This window comes from Salmo salar, chromosome ssa10 (assembly GCF_905237065.1).
Source record: "Salmo salar chromosome ssa10, Ssal_v3.1, whole genome shotgun sequence".
In the NCBI taxonomy this organism is placed as follows: domain Eukaryota; kingdom Metazoa; phylum Chordata; class Actinopteri; order Salmoniformes; family Salmonidae; genus Salmo; species Salmo salar.
In genome coordinates this window covers 76,586,458-76,603,373 of record NC_059451.1, presented here as the reverse complement: position 1 = coordinate 76,603,373, position 16,916 = coordinate 76,586,458, and the positions used below count along the sequence as shown (strand labels likewise).

The 16,916-nt window shown below is 39.4% G+C and overlaps 1 protein-coding gene across 1 annotated transcript in view; it reads right to left on the bottom strand.

The window, feature by feature from the left end:
• LOC106561036 (chemokine-like protein TAFA-5) overlaps positions 1–16,916 on the bottom strand; it is a 148,387-nt gene that overhangs the window by 25,197 nt on the left and 106,274 nt on the right. The window contains exon 3 of the mRNA XM_014124602.2: positions 14,710–14,837. Coding sequence (XP_013980077.1) covers positions 14,710–14,837 — 128 coding nt within the window. The remainder of the gene's footprint in view (positions 1–14,709; positions 14,838–16,916) is intronic.

Sequence of the window (16,916 nt, the reverse complement as noted above, 5' to 3'; positions counted from 1 at the left end):
ATACTCTTTATCAAAAAGGTGTTGCAGACATAGGGTCAGAGTTTGGCTGCTGACAGTGTATGAGATTGAACCATAGCTTGCTTCTTTCTGTGTCTTCACATGGACTCGTCATGTCTGCTGCCAAATATGACTGATTACAGTAATCTCATTCCTCAATGATGATATACCACAGAATGTTCATTTATAGCCTGCCACATGCTCAAGAGAGAGGTAATAGCCAAAGAGCATGTAATCATATAATTAAGAACTTTCATTGCATCTAAAAATAGTGTGAATGTGAGATTACATTAACCAATTCTTGGGTTTTAATATAATGCATTTTGTTATCTGTCATTTTGGGGGGATAAATAGGCTTGCTAAAGTTAATTGGAAAACAAAAGTGACTGTGTTTCCTGGGTATGAACATAATCACTTTTTGATAAATCATTAAAGGAATGTGTTTTGGGAGCAAAACAAGATGAGTGTTTTGATTTAGGTGAATAGGCAAGCAACTGGCAAATATTTCAAAGAAACTAGCCTGGGCAACCAACCAGCAACCCTGCCCAAGATCTCTTTGCATGACCAGCTTGAAAGCGGTGGGGCAAGAAGGTTTGGCACAACAAAGAATAAGACAGAAGAGTTGGATTAATTGTGCTTAAGTCAACTCCTCTGTCTTATTCTTTGTTGTGCCAAACCTTCTGGCCCCACCGCTTTCAAGCTGGTCATATGCAAAGAGATTTTTGGTCAGGGTCGCTGGTTGATTGTTGGTTGCCCTAGCAACTGAGTAATGCTAGGTAACTTGCTAGCACAATGGTAGCTAGCAAGACATTTAAAGTGGAACTGACAACATTTTAACTACTTTGCGGATATGATACAAACATAATATTAGTCAAACATATGCAATTCCCAGTTTATGCTACAAAACCAACTTTATAAGAGGTTTTAAAAATAGGTTCTATTTGCCTCAACATTCCATGATGTACACTAAGGTATTGTTGGCAGAATAGATTGCTGCAGTTCAATGCATGATTCATTTAATTCACCAATACATTTTTTGGTTGTCCAAAAAATATTGCTATCAGGTTGTAAATCACAACTGGCCTGGTACAATGTTTCCTGCCTCTATTCGGGATACACTGTTTCAGTTTCAATGGCTCAACATTTTGGACAAAACGGACAAATGTAACTAAGGCTGGGAATGACAATACAATCAAACAAGCAAGGGCAACGATCACAAGTCAGTCATAACGTGGCTAACAGGCTAGCTTATCTATTTATGTAGTAACCAGCTAAAAACACGGAGCCTAATGTTATCTGGATAGCTAGCTAGCTGCTAGGAGGATGTCATGTCCTTGGAGGAGTGGGTGAGTAACTACCTTTTCCCCTCATATAATGTTTCGGTGGCTATACACAGCTTGAGATGCAGATGTCATTTGGTTAGCTAGCAAGAACTTGAACAACTGTTATCCAGTTACCATATTTCTTGTGTTAGTAAATTCACTCTGGTTTCAGAGCACTCGTCTGAGTGTACCAGAGTGCAGAATAACTGATTTAACGAGTAACATCCACTGAATATGTGTCCGTAAATGTAAGAAAAGAAAGTAATCGTTAGTCATGAACACTCTAGATAACATGTAAACAGCCTAACCAGCTCTGCTAGTGTAAGTAAAATGGTCAGAGTAAGGTGTTCTCTCATTTTTGTCTGGAAGTAGCTAGCTCGCAAGCTAGCCAACTTTAACCAGTTAGTTTTGGGTGCTTGGTTGGGACAAGCATGCCTTGTTGGCAGGCAAGCTGCATAAGGAAGAGTATGCTACAATTCCTCATCGTTTATCACTGCAATTTTGATGGTCAACTAGTTTTAGAGGGCTTATCTAATGTTCCTTCATTAGATGCTAGCTCATCTTTCTCTGGCTAGCATTAGTCGTTTATCTTTTTGTTGCTGAGGTGCATAACTGAGGGAGTGAGAGCCTACCTTTTCATGGTTGTTTGATCAATAGGACTGTATGTTCCTAAATGTAAGAGGACTCCCAAGTGGTATTGACATATGTGACCCGTTTCAGGAAACTAGGCTGATGTCACGGGTCACTACTTCACAGTAGAGTCGTTTGAACTTTTTATTTTTATCAAAATGTGTTTTTTGGCTTCTGGAACATGTGAACTTTCATGTGCCTTAATAACAAACGTGTATGCCATCTGTAAATACAACTAAAATTGTTAAATTATGAGCCTAGTTGGTTAAGCCAGAGAAAAAGTGAGCAACCTTCCCGCTAGCCATGATTGGCTAAGATAATGAATGGGCTGGCCATGCCGAGAGATGAGTTTGGATTGGTCTGCCGTATAGCACACTTCTGTCTATTTGAGGTGGTCAGTATGTGTAGGGAATCCTGTCTAACGACGCTTTTAAAAAAAATGTATCACATTGTAAAACTGCATAAACCTAATGTCAACTTAAAGTGTACTGTTAGCTAGCTAACATTAGCTGGCTGGCTCGCTATCTAATGTTATGTGTATGATCTTATTCGTCGTATCTCAGACACTTGACTGCGTGACTAGTTATAGCCATAGAACCTGGTTGGTTAGCTACCTGCAGATTCATGCAGGGTAGTAACATCATAAATTGGAATTATGGTACATTGTTTAGCTAGCTAGCTACATGTGTTAACAAAGACGCTCATCTTAGTGTGCCAGAGCGCAGAATAACTGATGAATTTATGAACGCTTAACACCTGTTGAATATGGTCGGTATCAGTAAACGTCGGATGAATGCGCAATTAAATTGTTGCCAGCAGCACAGTTACAGTCACCAACACCCTGGATAACATGAAAACAGCCTAACCAGCTCTGTTAAGGCAAGTAAAATGGTTAGAGAGCTGTTCTCTCATTATGTGTCTGGAAGTAGCTAGCAATTTAGTACAGAACGCTCAGATTAACCCTTAAAGAGATGGGTGGGGCTAAAGTTTAAGAGGGTGTGAATGATGCCTAATGGGTGTAGACAAAGAAGGGCTCTCCAATAGTAGTACTAAAATATTCAAAGGCCATTTTCTCAAACGTGAGTTTACAAGTTTAGCAACTTTCAAAGCAAAATTACTTTCCCATAGTTCCTCCACTGTAGTGTATGATATACAATTTTGTAGCTGTGTCTCTACTTTTATCCAATGTAAAAAACACTCTTTCAAATTTTGCTACATAAGACCGATTTAAGCTGTCGGTCATATATTTGCAGAAATCCATTCAGGTGTACCTTGTGGCTTTGGCGAATGCGTTCTAATGATCTAAAGTCGCTGTTGCAACTGCTTGTAAACACACAGTCCAGTGCAAAGTGAATGATGGCAGGCCTTTGTGCAAATAGATGTTTGCATAAAGGCCAACTGTAGCTCTGATTGTCTATGGCACACCGGTCTGGTAGACTCTGCTCCTGGAGGAGACATGTTTTTATTAGGTTGTATTTAATACTTTTCCAAACGCACGGCAGCTTTCCCACTCAACATTGCTATGACATTTTCATAAACACTTTAGTATGCCTAATTCCAAAACATTCTAAGAATTTACGAAAACTTGAAAATGGCCATATCTAAGTGCTCGCTTGTCAGATTTTTTTTTTAAACACTTGAATTTCAACATTTTGTTACATTAGAGCCTTATTCTAAAATGGATTAAGTCGTTTTTTTCCCCTCATCAATCTACACACAATACTGCATAATGACAAAGCAAAAACAGTTTTTTTACTGAAATAAAAACAGAAATATAACATTTACATACGGTGTCAAGATGCAGATGGGACAATAAGGGAGATTACAGAGTCTGCAGTGTGATAATAGCACAAGGTGTTATTCTACAGTGAGGGAAAAAACGTATTTGATCCCCTGCTGATTTTGTACGTTTGCCCACTGACAAAGAAATGATCAGTCTATAATTTTTATGGTAGGTTTATTTGAACAGTGAGAGACAGAATAACAACAAAAAAATCCAGAAAAACGCATGTCAAAAATGTGATTAATTGATTTGCATTTTAATGAGGGAAATAAGTATTTGACCCCCTCTCAATCAGAAAGATTTCTGGCTCCCAGGTGTCTTTTATACAGGTAACGAGCTGAGATTAGGAGCACACTCTTAAAGGGAGTGCTCCTAATCTCAGCTTGTTACCTGTATAAAAGACACCTGTTCACAGAAGCAATCAATCAATCAGATTCCAAACTCTCCACCATGGCCAAGTCCAAAGAGCTCTCTAAGGATGTCAGGGACAAGATTGTAGACCTACACAAGGCTGGAATGGGCTACAAGACCATCGCCAAGCACCTTGGTGAGAAGGTGACAACAGTTAGTGCGATTATTCGCAAATGGAAGAAACACAAAAGAACTGTCAATCTCCCTCGTTCTGGGGCTCCATGCAAGGTCTCACCTCATGGAGTTGTAATGATCATGAGAACGGTGAGGAATCAGCCCAGAACTACACGGGAGGATCTTGTCAATGATCTCAAGGCAGCTAGGACCATAGTCACCAAGAAAACAATTGGTAACACACTACGCCGTGAAGGACTGAAATCCTACAGTGCCCGCAAGGTCCCCCTGCTCAAGAAAGCACATATACTTGCCCATCTAAAGTTAGCCAATGAACATCTGAATGATTCAGAGGACAACTGGGTGAAAGTGTTGTGGTCAGATGAGACCAAAATGGAGCTCTTTTGCATCAACTCAACTCGCTGTGTTTGGAGGAGGAGGAATGCTGCCTATGACCCCAAGAACACCATCCCCACCGTCAAATACGGAGGTGGAAACATGATGCTTTTGGGGTGTTTTTCTGCTAAGGGGACAGGACAACTTCACTGCATCAAAGGGACTATGGACAGGGCCATGTACCGTCAAATCTTGGGTGAGAACCTCCTTCCCTCAGCCAGGGCATTGAAAATGGGTCGTGGATGGGTATTCCAGCATGACAATGACCCAAAACACACGGCCAAGGCAACAAAGGAGTGGCTCAAGAAGAAGCACATTAACCTGTTAGAGCTAGGGGGCAGTATTTACACGGCCGGATAAAAAAACGTACCCGATTTAATCTGGTTATTACTACTGCCCAGAAACGAGAATATGCATATAATTATTGGCTTTGGATAGAAAACACCCTAAAGTTTCTAAAACTGTTTGAATGGTGTCTGTGAGTATAACAGAACTCATATGGCAGGCAAAAACCTGAGAAGATTCTGTACAGGAAGTACCCTCTCTGACCATTCCTTGGGCTTCTTGGCTCTGTTTATTGAAAATTTAGGATCTTTGCTGTAACTTGACACTTCCTACGGCTCCCATAGGCTCTCAGAACCCGGGAAAAAGCTGAATGATGTTATTCCAGCCGCTGGCTGAAAAACTTTATAGCGCTTTTGGTTAAGTGGTCTATCAGAGGACAATGAGCTGAGGCGTGTGCACAGGGCGACACCATGTTTTTATTTTCTCTCTCTTTGTACTAAAACACAGATTACGAAGTACGGTAATGGAATATATAGAAATCTTTTGTCACGAAATGCGCCATGCTCGTGACCCTTATTTACACTTCGGATAGTGTCTTGAGGAAAAAGTGAAACAGTTTTAGAAAATTTAGGGTGTTTTCTATCCATATGTAATAAGTATATGCATATTCTAGTTACTGGGTAGGAGTGGTAACCAGATTAAATCGGGTATGTTTTTTATCCAGCCGTGTCAATACTGCCCCCTAGCCCTAACAGGTTTTAAGGTCCTGGAGTGGCCTAGCCAGTCTCCAGACCTTAATACCATAGAAAATCTGTGGAGGGAGCTGAAGGTTCGAGTTGCCAAACGTCAACCTCGAAACCTTAATGACTTGGAGAAGATCTGCAAAGAGAAGTGGGACAAAATCCCTCCTGAGATGTGTGCAAACCTGGTGGCCAACTACAAGAAACGTCTGACCTCTGTGATTGCCAACAAGGGTTTTGCCACCAAGTACTAAGTTATGTTTTGCAGAGGGGTCAAATCCTTATTTCCCTCATTAAAGTCCAAATCAATTTATAACATTTTTGACATGTGTTTTTCTGGATTTTTTTGTTGTTATTCTGTCTCTCACTGTTCAAATAAACCTACTATTAAAATTATAGACTGATCATTTTTTTGTCAGTGGGCAAACGTACAAAATCAGCAGGAGATGAAATACTTTTTTCCCTAACTGTATATGTATAGAAAAATACATATTCACCATATGTATTTTTCTATACACATACAGTGAGGGAAAAAAGTATTTGATCCCCTGCTGATTTTGTACGTTTGCCCGCTGACAAAAAAATGATAAAAAAAATAGGAAGTAACAACAGGAGAATCATTGAAGATGCACATGGGGCAATACGGGAGATTAGGAGTGTCTACATGGTCTGTAGCCACTGATAATAGCACGAGGTACTATTCTATATTTGTACAGAAAGATACATAGGTTCATAGTAACTAATGACAAGAGAATCATTGAAAATGCACATGGAGTAATACGTGAGATTACTGTAGCGGCAAGAGAACAGTTGAAGATACATATGGTGCATAGCAAGTAAGGACAAGAGTATCGTTGAAGATACACATGGAGTATTAACCTGTTAGGGCTAGGGGGCAGCATTGACACGGCTGGATAAAAAACATACCCGATTTAATCTGGTTACCACTCCTACCCAGTAACTAGAATATGCATATACTTATTACATATGGATAGAAAACACCCTAAATTTTCTAAAACTGTTTGAATGGTGTCTGTGAGTATAACAGAACTCAAATGGCAGGTCAAAACCTGAGAGATTCCTTTACAGGAAGTGGCCTGTCTGACCATTTGTTGAACTTCTTTTCCATCTCTATCATTTACTAAGGTTCTCTGCTCTAACGTGACACTTCCCACGTCGTCCATAGGCGCTCAGAGCCCGGGAAAAAACAGAATGTCGTCATTCCAGCCCCAGGCTGAAACACGTTATCGCCTTTCTCAAGTGGCCGATCAAGGGACACTGGCTTATGCGCGTGACCCCGACCGCCCCCGCCTTTGGGATTTTTTTCCTCTGTTTGCCGAAAAGGAGATTCCCTGTCGGAATATTATCGCTTTTCTACGAGAAAAATGTCGTAAAAATTGATTTTAAACAGCGGTTGACATGCTTCGAAGTACGGTAATGGAATACTTAGAATTTTATTGTCACGAATTGCGCCATGCGCGTGACACTTCTTTACTATTTCGGATAGTGTCTGGAACGCATACGAACAAAACGCCGCTATTCGGATATAACGATGGATTATTTTGGACCAAACCAACATTTGTTATTGAAGTAGCAGTCCTGGGTGTGTATTCTGACGAAGACAACAAAAGGTAATGAAACTTTTATAATAGTAAATATGATTATGGTGAGTGCTAAACTTGCCGGGTGTCTAAATAGCGAGCCCGTGATGCCTGGGCTATGTACTTAGAATATTGCAAAATGTGCTTTCACCAAAAAGCTATTTTAAAATCGGACATATCGAGTGCATAGAGGAGGTCTGTATCTATAATTCTTAAAATAATTGTTATGCTTTTTGTGAACGTTTATCGTGAGTAATTTAGTAAATTGTTAGTAAATTCCCCGGAAGTTTGCGGGGGGTATGCTAGTTCTGAACGTCACATGCTAATGTAAAAAGCTGTTTTTTGATATAAATATGAACTTGATTGAACAAAACATGCATGTATTGTATAACATAATGTCCTAGGTGTGTCATCTGATGAAGATCATCAAAGGTTAGTGCTGCATTTAGCTGTCTTCTGGGTTTTTGTGACATTATATGCTAGCTTGAAAAATGGGTGTCTGATTATTTCTGGCTTGGTACTCTGCTGACATAATCTAATGTTTTGCTTTCGTTGTAAAGCCTTTTTGAAATCGGACAGTGTGGTTAGATTAACGAGAGTCTTATCTTTAAATGGCTGTAAAATAGTCATATGTTTGAGAAATTGAAGTAATAGGATTTTTAAGGTTTTGAAAATCGCGCCACAGGATAGCAGTGGCTGTTACGTAGGTGGGACGAATTCGTCCCGCCTAGCCTAGAGAGGTTAAGAAGGAAAGAAATTGCACTATTTAACTATTAACTTTTAACTTTTCACATGTGAGTTCCAAAAATCTCTAACGGTCGCCCCAGCATGAGTTGTTTTATGCACGTGATGTCAGAATGCACTCATTGTTCCATAATGTGATTATTACGCAACAGGACAGTTAACACGCGCTGCCTGCTAATTATCTTTGCATAGGCTGTGTTTCAACTTGTCAATTTCAACAGTTGTAATTGAGGTGTGTTCCGCCTCCTCATTAATTCACATTCAGCGTTGCGGACAATTTATGTTTGAGGCTTTACTGAGCAGGATAAACTTCTCTCTTCGAGGAGAGCCCACCGCACTTCACTCATGTTTGTACAGATCAAGTATGCATATATTTGCGGAGTCTTGCAAGAATTGAAACATTTTCTTGCTGGCGCTCCCTTTGCCTTCCTTGTTTTCCTTACAAATAATAACTTTGTACATGTGTGTCCCCACCAAAGTAAGTTCCTTATTTTCTGTATATCATGTTGTCGTTTCTACTGTAGGCGCATACTGTATGTAGCACAATGTATTTAGTTTTATTCACAAGTACTGGTGACAAGTAACGCATTACAATTATTGAATATATTGTAATGGACACCTATGATGTGTGTAAAATACAGTGGCTTGCGAAAGTATTCATCCTCTTGGCATTTTGACTATTTTATTGCCTTACAATGTCATGGCCGTTGTATAAAGTGGACCAAAATGCAGCGGGAATGTGTATACTCATCTTCTTTTTATTTGGCAGAAAGAAGGAAAAACAAAACAAAACACACATATACAAAGACGACGAACAGTCCTGTAAGGCATACAGCTATACACGAACCAACTACCCACAAATCCCATAGACAAAACACCCCTCTTAAATAGGACCTTCAATTAGAAGCAACGAGGAGCAGCTGCTTCCAATTGAAGGTCAACCAATAAACACCACATAGAAATAGACATACTAGAACTAACATAGAAATAAACTAACAAGAACATAGCCCAACAAACCCCGAAACACTCTAAACAAACACCCTCTGCCACGCCCTGACCAAACTACAATAACAAAACAACCTCTTTTACTGGTCAGGATGTGACATACAACCTGGATTTAAAATTGATTTGTTGGGGGCTTTGTATCATTTGATTTACACAACATGCCTACCACTGGAAGATGCAAAATATTTTTTTTTGTGAAACAAACAAGAAATTAGACAACAAAACAGAAAACATGAGCGTGCATAACTATTCACCCCTCAAAGTCAATACATTGTAGAGCCACCTTTTGCAGCAATTACAGCTGCAAGTCTCTTGAGGTATGTCTCTATTAGCCTGGCACATCTAGCCACTGGGATTTTTGCCCATTCTTCAAGGCAAAACTGCTCCAGCTCCTTCAAGTTGGATGGGTTCCATGGGGTGTACAGCAATCAATTGGATTGAGGTCTGGGATTTGACTAGGCCATTCCAAGACATTTAAATGTTTCCCCAAAAAGCTAAATTTTAGTCTCATCTGACCAGAGTACCTTCTTCCATATGTTTAGGGAGTCTCTCACATGCCTATGTGGATAAAATCAAACGTCTTTGCTTATTTTTTTCGAAACGTATTTTTTCTGGCCAATAATAATTAGGAGAAACGGGTATTTATATTTGCTGGCACCCTGCAGTCAAACTTTGGCACTAGCAGAATGGCTAGCTAGCTATGTAAACCACACCCCTCTGCTAACACACCTTCTGCAATGATGGTTACAAGGCGGTGCTTGTTTAAAATAGTTAAGAGAATAAGACCATTGGTGTAATAAAATGAGGAGCATTATTTTATGTCACATGAAGCATCAATTATCCTGCATCCTGAATTCAAGTTTTTGACACAGTGGATGAAGCCAGTAACCTTATGATCAAACTTATCAACGTACCAGCAACAGCCATTTTTCATACTTTGGTCATTCTACTTTGATCTGGTTTCATTCAAATATCATCATCTTATTTGATGAAAACATGATTTTGACATAATTCAGGTCAAGACTAGAGTATGTGTAGTAAAAAAATAACACTAAGGGGCTTTTCAAATGGATTTGGCTCATTAGCTGCATACATGCCTGTGTCAAGAATCTCTGTGATTGGAATGTGTGACTGCAGGTATTTATTTAATCAGGATAAGGCCTGCTCTACTCCTCATCCATATTATTACAGCGAGGCCAGACTCCTTGGCAGGACAACGAATGACAAGTGACTAAAGCACATACAGACCTGTGACCACAGAGCAAATTGGCCAGTGTTACCGAGTGTTGATCTTTCAGTGTAAAATGTATAATGTTGATTCAGAAGTTAAATTAACACTCAGTGGTGAACAACAACCCCAGTGTTGGTGTTAATAACCAGAATTGAGTGTGAAAATGTTTGTTTTACTCTGTAGAGAACAAAACAGTCCCATCAAAACCACGCCCGTCATTATCATATTTCCCAGCATGCTCTACTGCAGATAGATATTTTTTTAGGATAGTTTTTAAGATCTGTGTTTTTGCATGTACATTGATTGATTGGTTATTCTTATGCTACACAAAGATAAATAACATACATTTTTCGAAACTCATCCAATCAGTTAGTTAGGGCTATTACACACATTACTGAAATGTTTATTCTGAATGGTTACTGAATGGTTTGTCAATGTTCCTCATTCCTAAAGTCATTCTGAATCAAACACGCCAAATAAATTGACATTTTTGGGACATAAAGAAGGACATTATCGAACAAAGGGACCATTTGTGATGTTTCTGGGACATTTTGGAGTGCCAACAGAAGAAGATCTTCAAAGGTAAGGCATTAATTATATTGCTATTTCTGACTTTTGTGGCACACCTGCCTGGTTCAAATATGATTTTCATGTGTTTGTATGCGAAAGGTCTGCTTTCGCCGTAAAGCCTTTTTGAAATCTGACACAGCGGCTGTATTAACAAGAAGTTAAGCTTTATTTTAATGTATTACACATATATTTTCGTGAATGTTGAATATTGATATTCCAGTAGTTTGAATTTGGCGCGCTGCCATTTCACTGGATGTTGTCAAATCAATCCAGCTAAAGGGATTGGCGCGTGAAGGGATCCATAAGAGGTTTTAACATAGACTACCCCTTGTTAATGAGGACATTCTTGGTATGTTGTGGTGGCCTATCAATACAATTGCTTCACGGGAACTTGGTATTGAACAAAACATGCATGTATTGTATAACATAATGTCCTAGGAGAGTCATCTGATGAAGATCTTCAAAGGTTAGTGCTGCATTTAGCTGTGGTTTTGGTTTATGTGACATATATGCTTGCTTTGAAAATGGCTGTGTGATTATTTTTGGCAGGGTACTCTCCTGACATAATCTAATGTTTTGCTTTCGCTGTAAAGCCTTTTTGAAATCAGACAATGTGGTTAGATTAACGAGAGTCTTGTCTTTAAAATGGTGTAAAATAGTCATATGTTTGAGAAATTGAAGTAATAGCATTTTTGAGGTATTTGTATTTCGCGCCACGCGATTCCACTGGCTGTTGACTAGGTTGGGACACAAACGTCCCACCTAGCCCATAGAAGTTAAACACAGCCCTTGTGTAGCTCCATGACTCAGACATTTTTTAAGTATGTAAGGACGGTTTGACATAACCACTCCTGATTCTTCTGGGTCCAAGAATCATTGTGTGCTACTTAGTACTGTATAATCAAATAAATGTGTATGTCACATGTGCTCCCTCTCCGGCCTCTAGGTCACCAGGCTGCTCATTATGGCGCACACCTGTCACCATCATTACACGCTCCTGCGCATCATCAGACTCACCTGGACTCACTCCCTTTGGTTCCTTCCCCAGGCGTCATTGTTTCTGTTCCAGTGTGAACTCTGTGCGTTGTTCGTTTCTTGTTTTATGTTGCGTTTATTTATTAAAACACTCACTCACTGAACTTGCTTCCTGACTCTCAGCGCACATCGTTACAGCGTAGTAACACATGGAAAATGCATAAACATTTTGGTAACCTGATTGTAATGTGTTAATGTCCTGTATGTGTTTATAAGATAAATTGTTTTGAGACAATCTGTTGAAATTGTCACTGGTTACATTACTGTGACTTGCACAATCCTTTGGCAAAGGGGTTCAATGTAATTGAGTCAAATTTATTCTATAACAACATCCCTGGCAGGGCTTAACTTCGGAGGTCTGTTTGTAGTTAAGTTAGAAAAATATGCTTGTTTGTTTGTCCCTGTTAAAGCCTTGTGGTTACATAGCTGAATCCCTTAGCATCGTCCACAATTGGCAGAGAATGGAGTCTGCTGCCGCCATACAGTAGATGGCTCTAATTGTCCACCAAGACACAACTGTGAGTTATTTGAAACAGAATTTACAGGGTTAGCAGCTCCCTTGACCCCTGTCCATCTTTAAAAAAAGACTCATTAAAAGCAATGGTACCTGAACATAGGATTTCTGCACATAAAATGCTTGACTTTGAAAGCGATCCTTGGGTTGACAGGTTTCATTATTCAGTGGCTAGACTCACAGCCCACCAGCCTCCTGTCTCAGCCCGCGAACCATGGCACTGAGGACCTGAGCATGCATGACTACCCTTCAGCCTTCAAGACACTTCTAGATGGAAATTCAGCGAATTCTGCCTGATTCTTTACAATGCAGAAGAATATCACAGATTTTTACAATAGTTGGCAGACCCCTATATATGCATGTTAGGAGGATGTGTATGTTAGATGCTATAACACATTTGTAAATTATTCAAATTCAGTTAATGCCTTCTTTAAGCATGTACAAATGTTATTTATACACTACCGTTCAAAAGATTGGGGTCACTTAAAAATGTTCTTGTTTTTGAAAGAAAAGCACATTTCTTGTCCATTAAAATAACATCAAAATTGATCAGAAATACAGTGTAGACATTGGTAATGTTGTAAATGACTGTTGTAGCTGGAAACGGCTTCTTTTTTTATGGAATAACTACATAGGCGTACAGAGGCCCATTATCAGAAAACATCACTCCTGTGTTCCAATGGCACGTTGTGTTAGCTAATCCAAGAGTATCATTTTAAAAGGCTAATTGATCATTAGAAAACCCTTTTGCAATTATGTTAGTACAGCTGAAAATGGTTGTGCTGAGTAAAGAAGCATTAAAACTGGCCTTCTTTAGACTAGTTGAGTATCTGGAGCATCAGACGCCTCACAAGTCCTCAACTGGCAGCTTCATTAAATAGTACCCGCAAAACACCAGGCTCAACGTCAACAGTGAAGAGGTGACTCCGGGATGCTGGCCTTCTAGGCAGAGTTGCGAAGAAAAAGCCATATCTCAGACTGGCCAATAAAAAGAAAAGATTAAGATGGGCAAAAGAACACAGACACTGGACAGAGGAACTTTGCCTAGAAGGCCAGCATCCCGGAGTCGCCTCTTCACTGTTGGCGTTGAGACTGGTGTTTTGCGGGTACTATAAACAGGCGTCTGTTTCTCAAACTAGACACTCTAATGTACTTGGCCTCTTGCTCAGTTGTGCACCGGGGCCTCCCACTCCAATTTCTATTCTGGTTAGAGCTAGTTTGCGCTGTTCTGTGAAGGGAGTAGTACACAGCATTGTACGAGATCTTCAGTTTCTTAGAAATTTCTCGCATGGAATAGCCTTCATTTCTCAGATTTTGAATAGACTGACGAGTTTCAGAAGAAATTTATTTGTTTTTGACAATTTTAAGCCTGTAATCTAACCCACAAATGCTGATGCTCCAGATACTCAACTAGTCTAAAGAAGGCCAGATTTATTGCTTCTTTAATCAGGACAACAGGATTCAGCTGTGCTAACATAATTTCAGAAGGGTTTTCTAATGATCAATTAGCCTTTTAAAATGATAAACTTGGATAAGCTAACACAATGTGCCATTGGAACACAGGAGTGATGGTTGCTGATAAGAGGCCTCTGTATGCCTATGCCTATGCGTTTCCAGCTTCAAGTCATTTACAACATTAGCAATGTCTACACTGCATTTCTGATCAATTTGTGTTATTTTAATGGACAAAAAATGTGCTTTTCTTTCAAAAACAAGGACATTTCTAAGTGACCCCAAACTTTTGAACGGTAGTGTATATTAGGTTGATTAGCTGCAGTGCATGTGGCGTAGATTTAAATGCACAACCTTCTGCTACATTTATGAACATCAGACAACATGCCAATGATAAGGATGCAAATTAATGCTGCATAATGAAGCTATTGAAATGGAGCTCCTTAATCAGCAGTGAAATTGATGCCCTGACAAGATAGCGACAGAAGCACCATTCAGTGAGTGACGTTAAGTGTGCATGAGTGACAATTATTTAATCAACAAACTTAAGCTTTGGTTTTCTTTCTGTTACCACATATAGACACAAATAACACATACTGTAACACATTCAAATAGCTAAGTGATGCAGTCATACAAACAACTGATTATATCAGACAATGACCACATAGACATAGGTGGCAAAGGCTCATATTCAATTACGTTCTCCAGCAAATTAATGGTATGGTAGCTCTGAATGTTTCTACAGGGACCTCTACGCCATTCCCAGAAACACATTAAGACCAAACAAAGGTCCCTGGACAGGTCTTATGACTATATGGCCTCTGGTCACTCTAACTGTGACAGATTGTGTGATTACGAGGCTTGGCAGTCTTGTCTTACCGTGGTGGTCTTCACCCGGCCCCCAGGCTGTGTGCAGGTCCAGCCCGACTGGTTTACTAAGAGGTCACAGCCCTCGTCTTCCAAACACGGCATCATATCACACCACTGCCGGCTCCTCACAATGCGAGCTGTGGGAAGAGGAGAGGAAGAGGGACGGTTAACTCTCGCTATGGCCGTGGCTCTGTGGCTGATATACCATTAGCTCATCTATCTATCTATCTATCTATCTCACAAGTCAATGGTTAATATATTAAATGAAATATTTTTAACTAGTGACAAAACCACAAAATGGTATCAATTCACAAAATCCAAGTACATCCAGTCAGATGCAGAATGACTGTGAGAGAATTTCTGTCAAAGCGTATGGCAGTGTCTGGAAGTTGGCAGGCTGCTTTTGCAAGCTGCCCAGCTATCATTTGGGTCCTTGGAAGTTGTGGGAACGTATGTTTTTGGTTTCCCATTGGTTCTCGGAAAACAAAGCCATACATTTTCTGACCAGTAAAACAGAACGTTTTTTAAATGTTCTGACAATGGAAGTCAACATTTTGCCTGCTCTGGGAACGTATCTTTTTAGGTTGCAGGGAGGTTCTGAGAATGTTTCACTATGGTTCCCGCAAATATTTCCTGGGAGGTTTAATTAACGTTCTGAGAACAAAAATTATGGGTTATTTTAAGGTAATTAAATAAAGTTTTAAGAACATTCTCTGAATGTTTTGAATGTTTTATTTGTTTTGTTATATAGTGCATGTTTTGAATGATTTTTTGGGGTTATCTTGAGGTTTTTGATTAACCTTCTTAACTTGAACTGAATGTTTCAACAAGACTTTTAATAACACTGCTAGCTTATTTTAGGATAACTGTTTTGAACTCAAAGCACAGATAGGACACCCTGGAAATGAATTTACTTAGGCATTAATCATGTAAACACATTTATTTTTTATTGTGGCATGGCGTGAGTGAGATTCAAACTATGATATTTTATTCTCTATCGATGGAATTAGTCCACTTTACCACCAAGATGGAACTAGCATGTTTTTTCACTCATAAAAAGCTGTTCATTTTCTTTTCAAACAGACCCCATTTCAAAGGAAACGGGCACTCATTAAGATGTGGCCAATTAGTGGGTATGGCCAACACACTTAACAAGATAGAGGATAGATAGAGTTTTGTTGATGCTGGGAACGGAATGTATACACTGAGTATACAAAACATTAACAACACCTGCTATTTCCATTACATAGACTGACCAGGTGAATCCAAGTGAAAGCTATGATCCCTTATTGACCACGTTTACATGCATACCAATATCCAATCATTATTCAAGTTGAAGCTTATAAACACCTTATCCAGTTTACTGTTGTTTTTGTGGTCTGCGCAGGCTCAGTTTCGCATATCATGGGTGTTGTGTGATGATGTTTTCATCTGATTGTCAAACAACTCACTTCAAAAAGTAGGCTACCTGCGCAGTTTGATCCACCATAATAATTCCATAATAATTCAGCCTACTATTGTCAGAAGCGTCGTAATGATCGGACCAAACGCAGCGGGTATCGTGCTCAACTTCCTTATTTTATTTGGATAAACGTGAACACAACAAAAATAACAAACAACGATGAAAACAGTCCTGTAAGGCTACACAGTTGTACATAGAAACAACCACCCACAAACACAACAGAAAATAAACCCACTTAAATATGGCCTCCAATTAGAAGCAACGACAACCAGCTGCTTCTAATTGGAGGTCATTCCCAAAACTAACATAGAAATAGAAAGACTAGAAAACCCACATAGAAATAGAAATCATAGAACATAAACCAAAAACCCCGAAACACACAAAACAAACACCCCTTGCCACGCCCTGACCAAATTACAATAACAAATAACCCCTTTTACTGGTCAGGACGTGACAACTATAATAGATTTACTATCATTTAAATTAAGTTTCTACTTGTAATTTCCGATATTTGGTAGGCCACATTATAATTACGACTTTTGGTAGGCCATTTGTTTGTCAACTATGGTTTGACACATGCAGCTTTTCTTCTGTCATAACTTTAGCCCCAGAAGACTAAATAAAGCAGTACTCACCAGAATAATGTCTTACATCAAAAGAATGAATGCATTAGTAATCTAATTAACACCACTAAAGTTGTCTATTTCCTTTAGGGACCCTGGAGAAAACATAACTCCAAAACAGTGGAAAGATT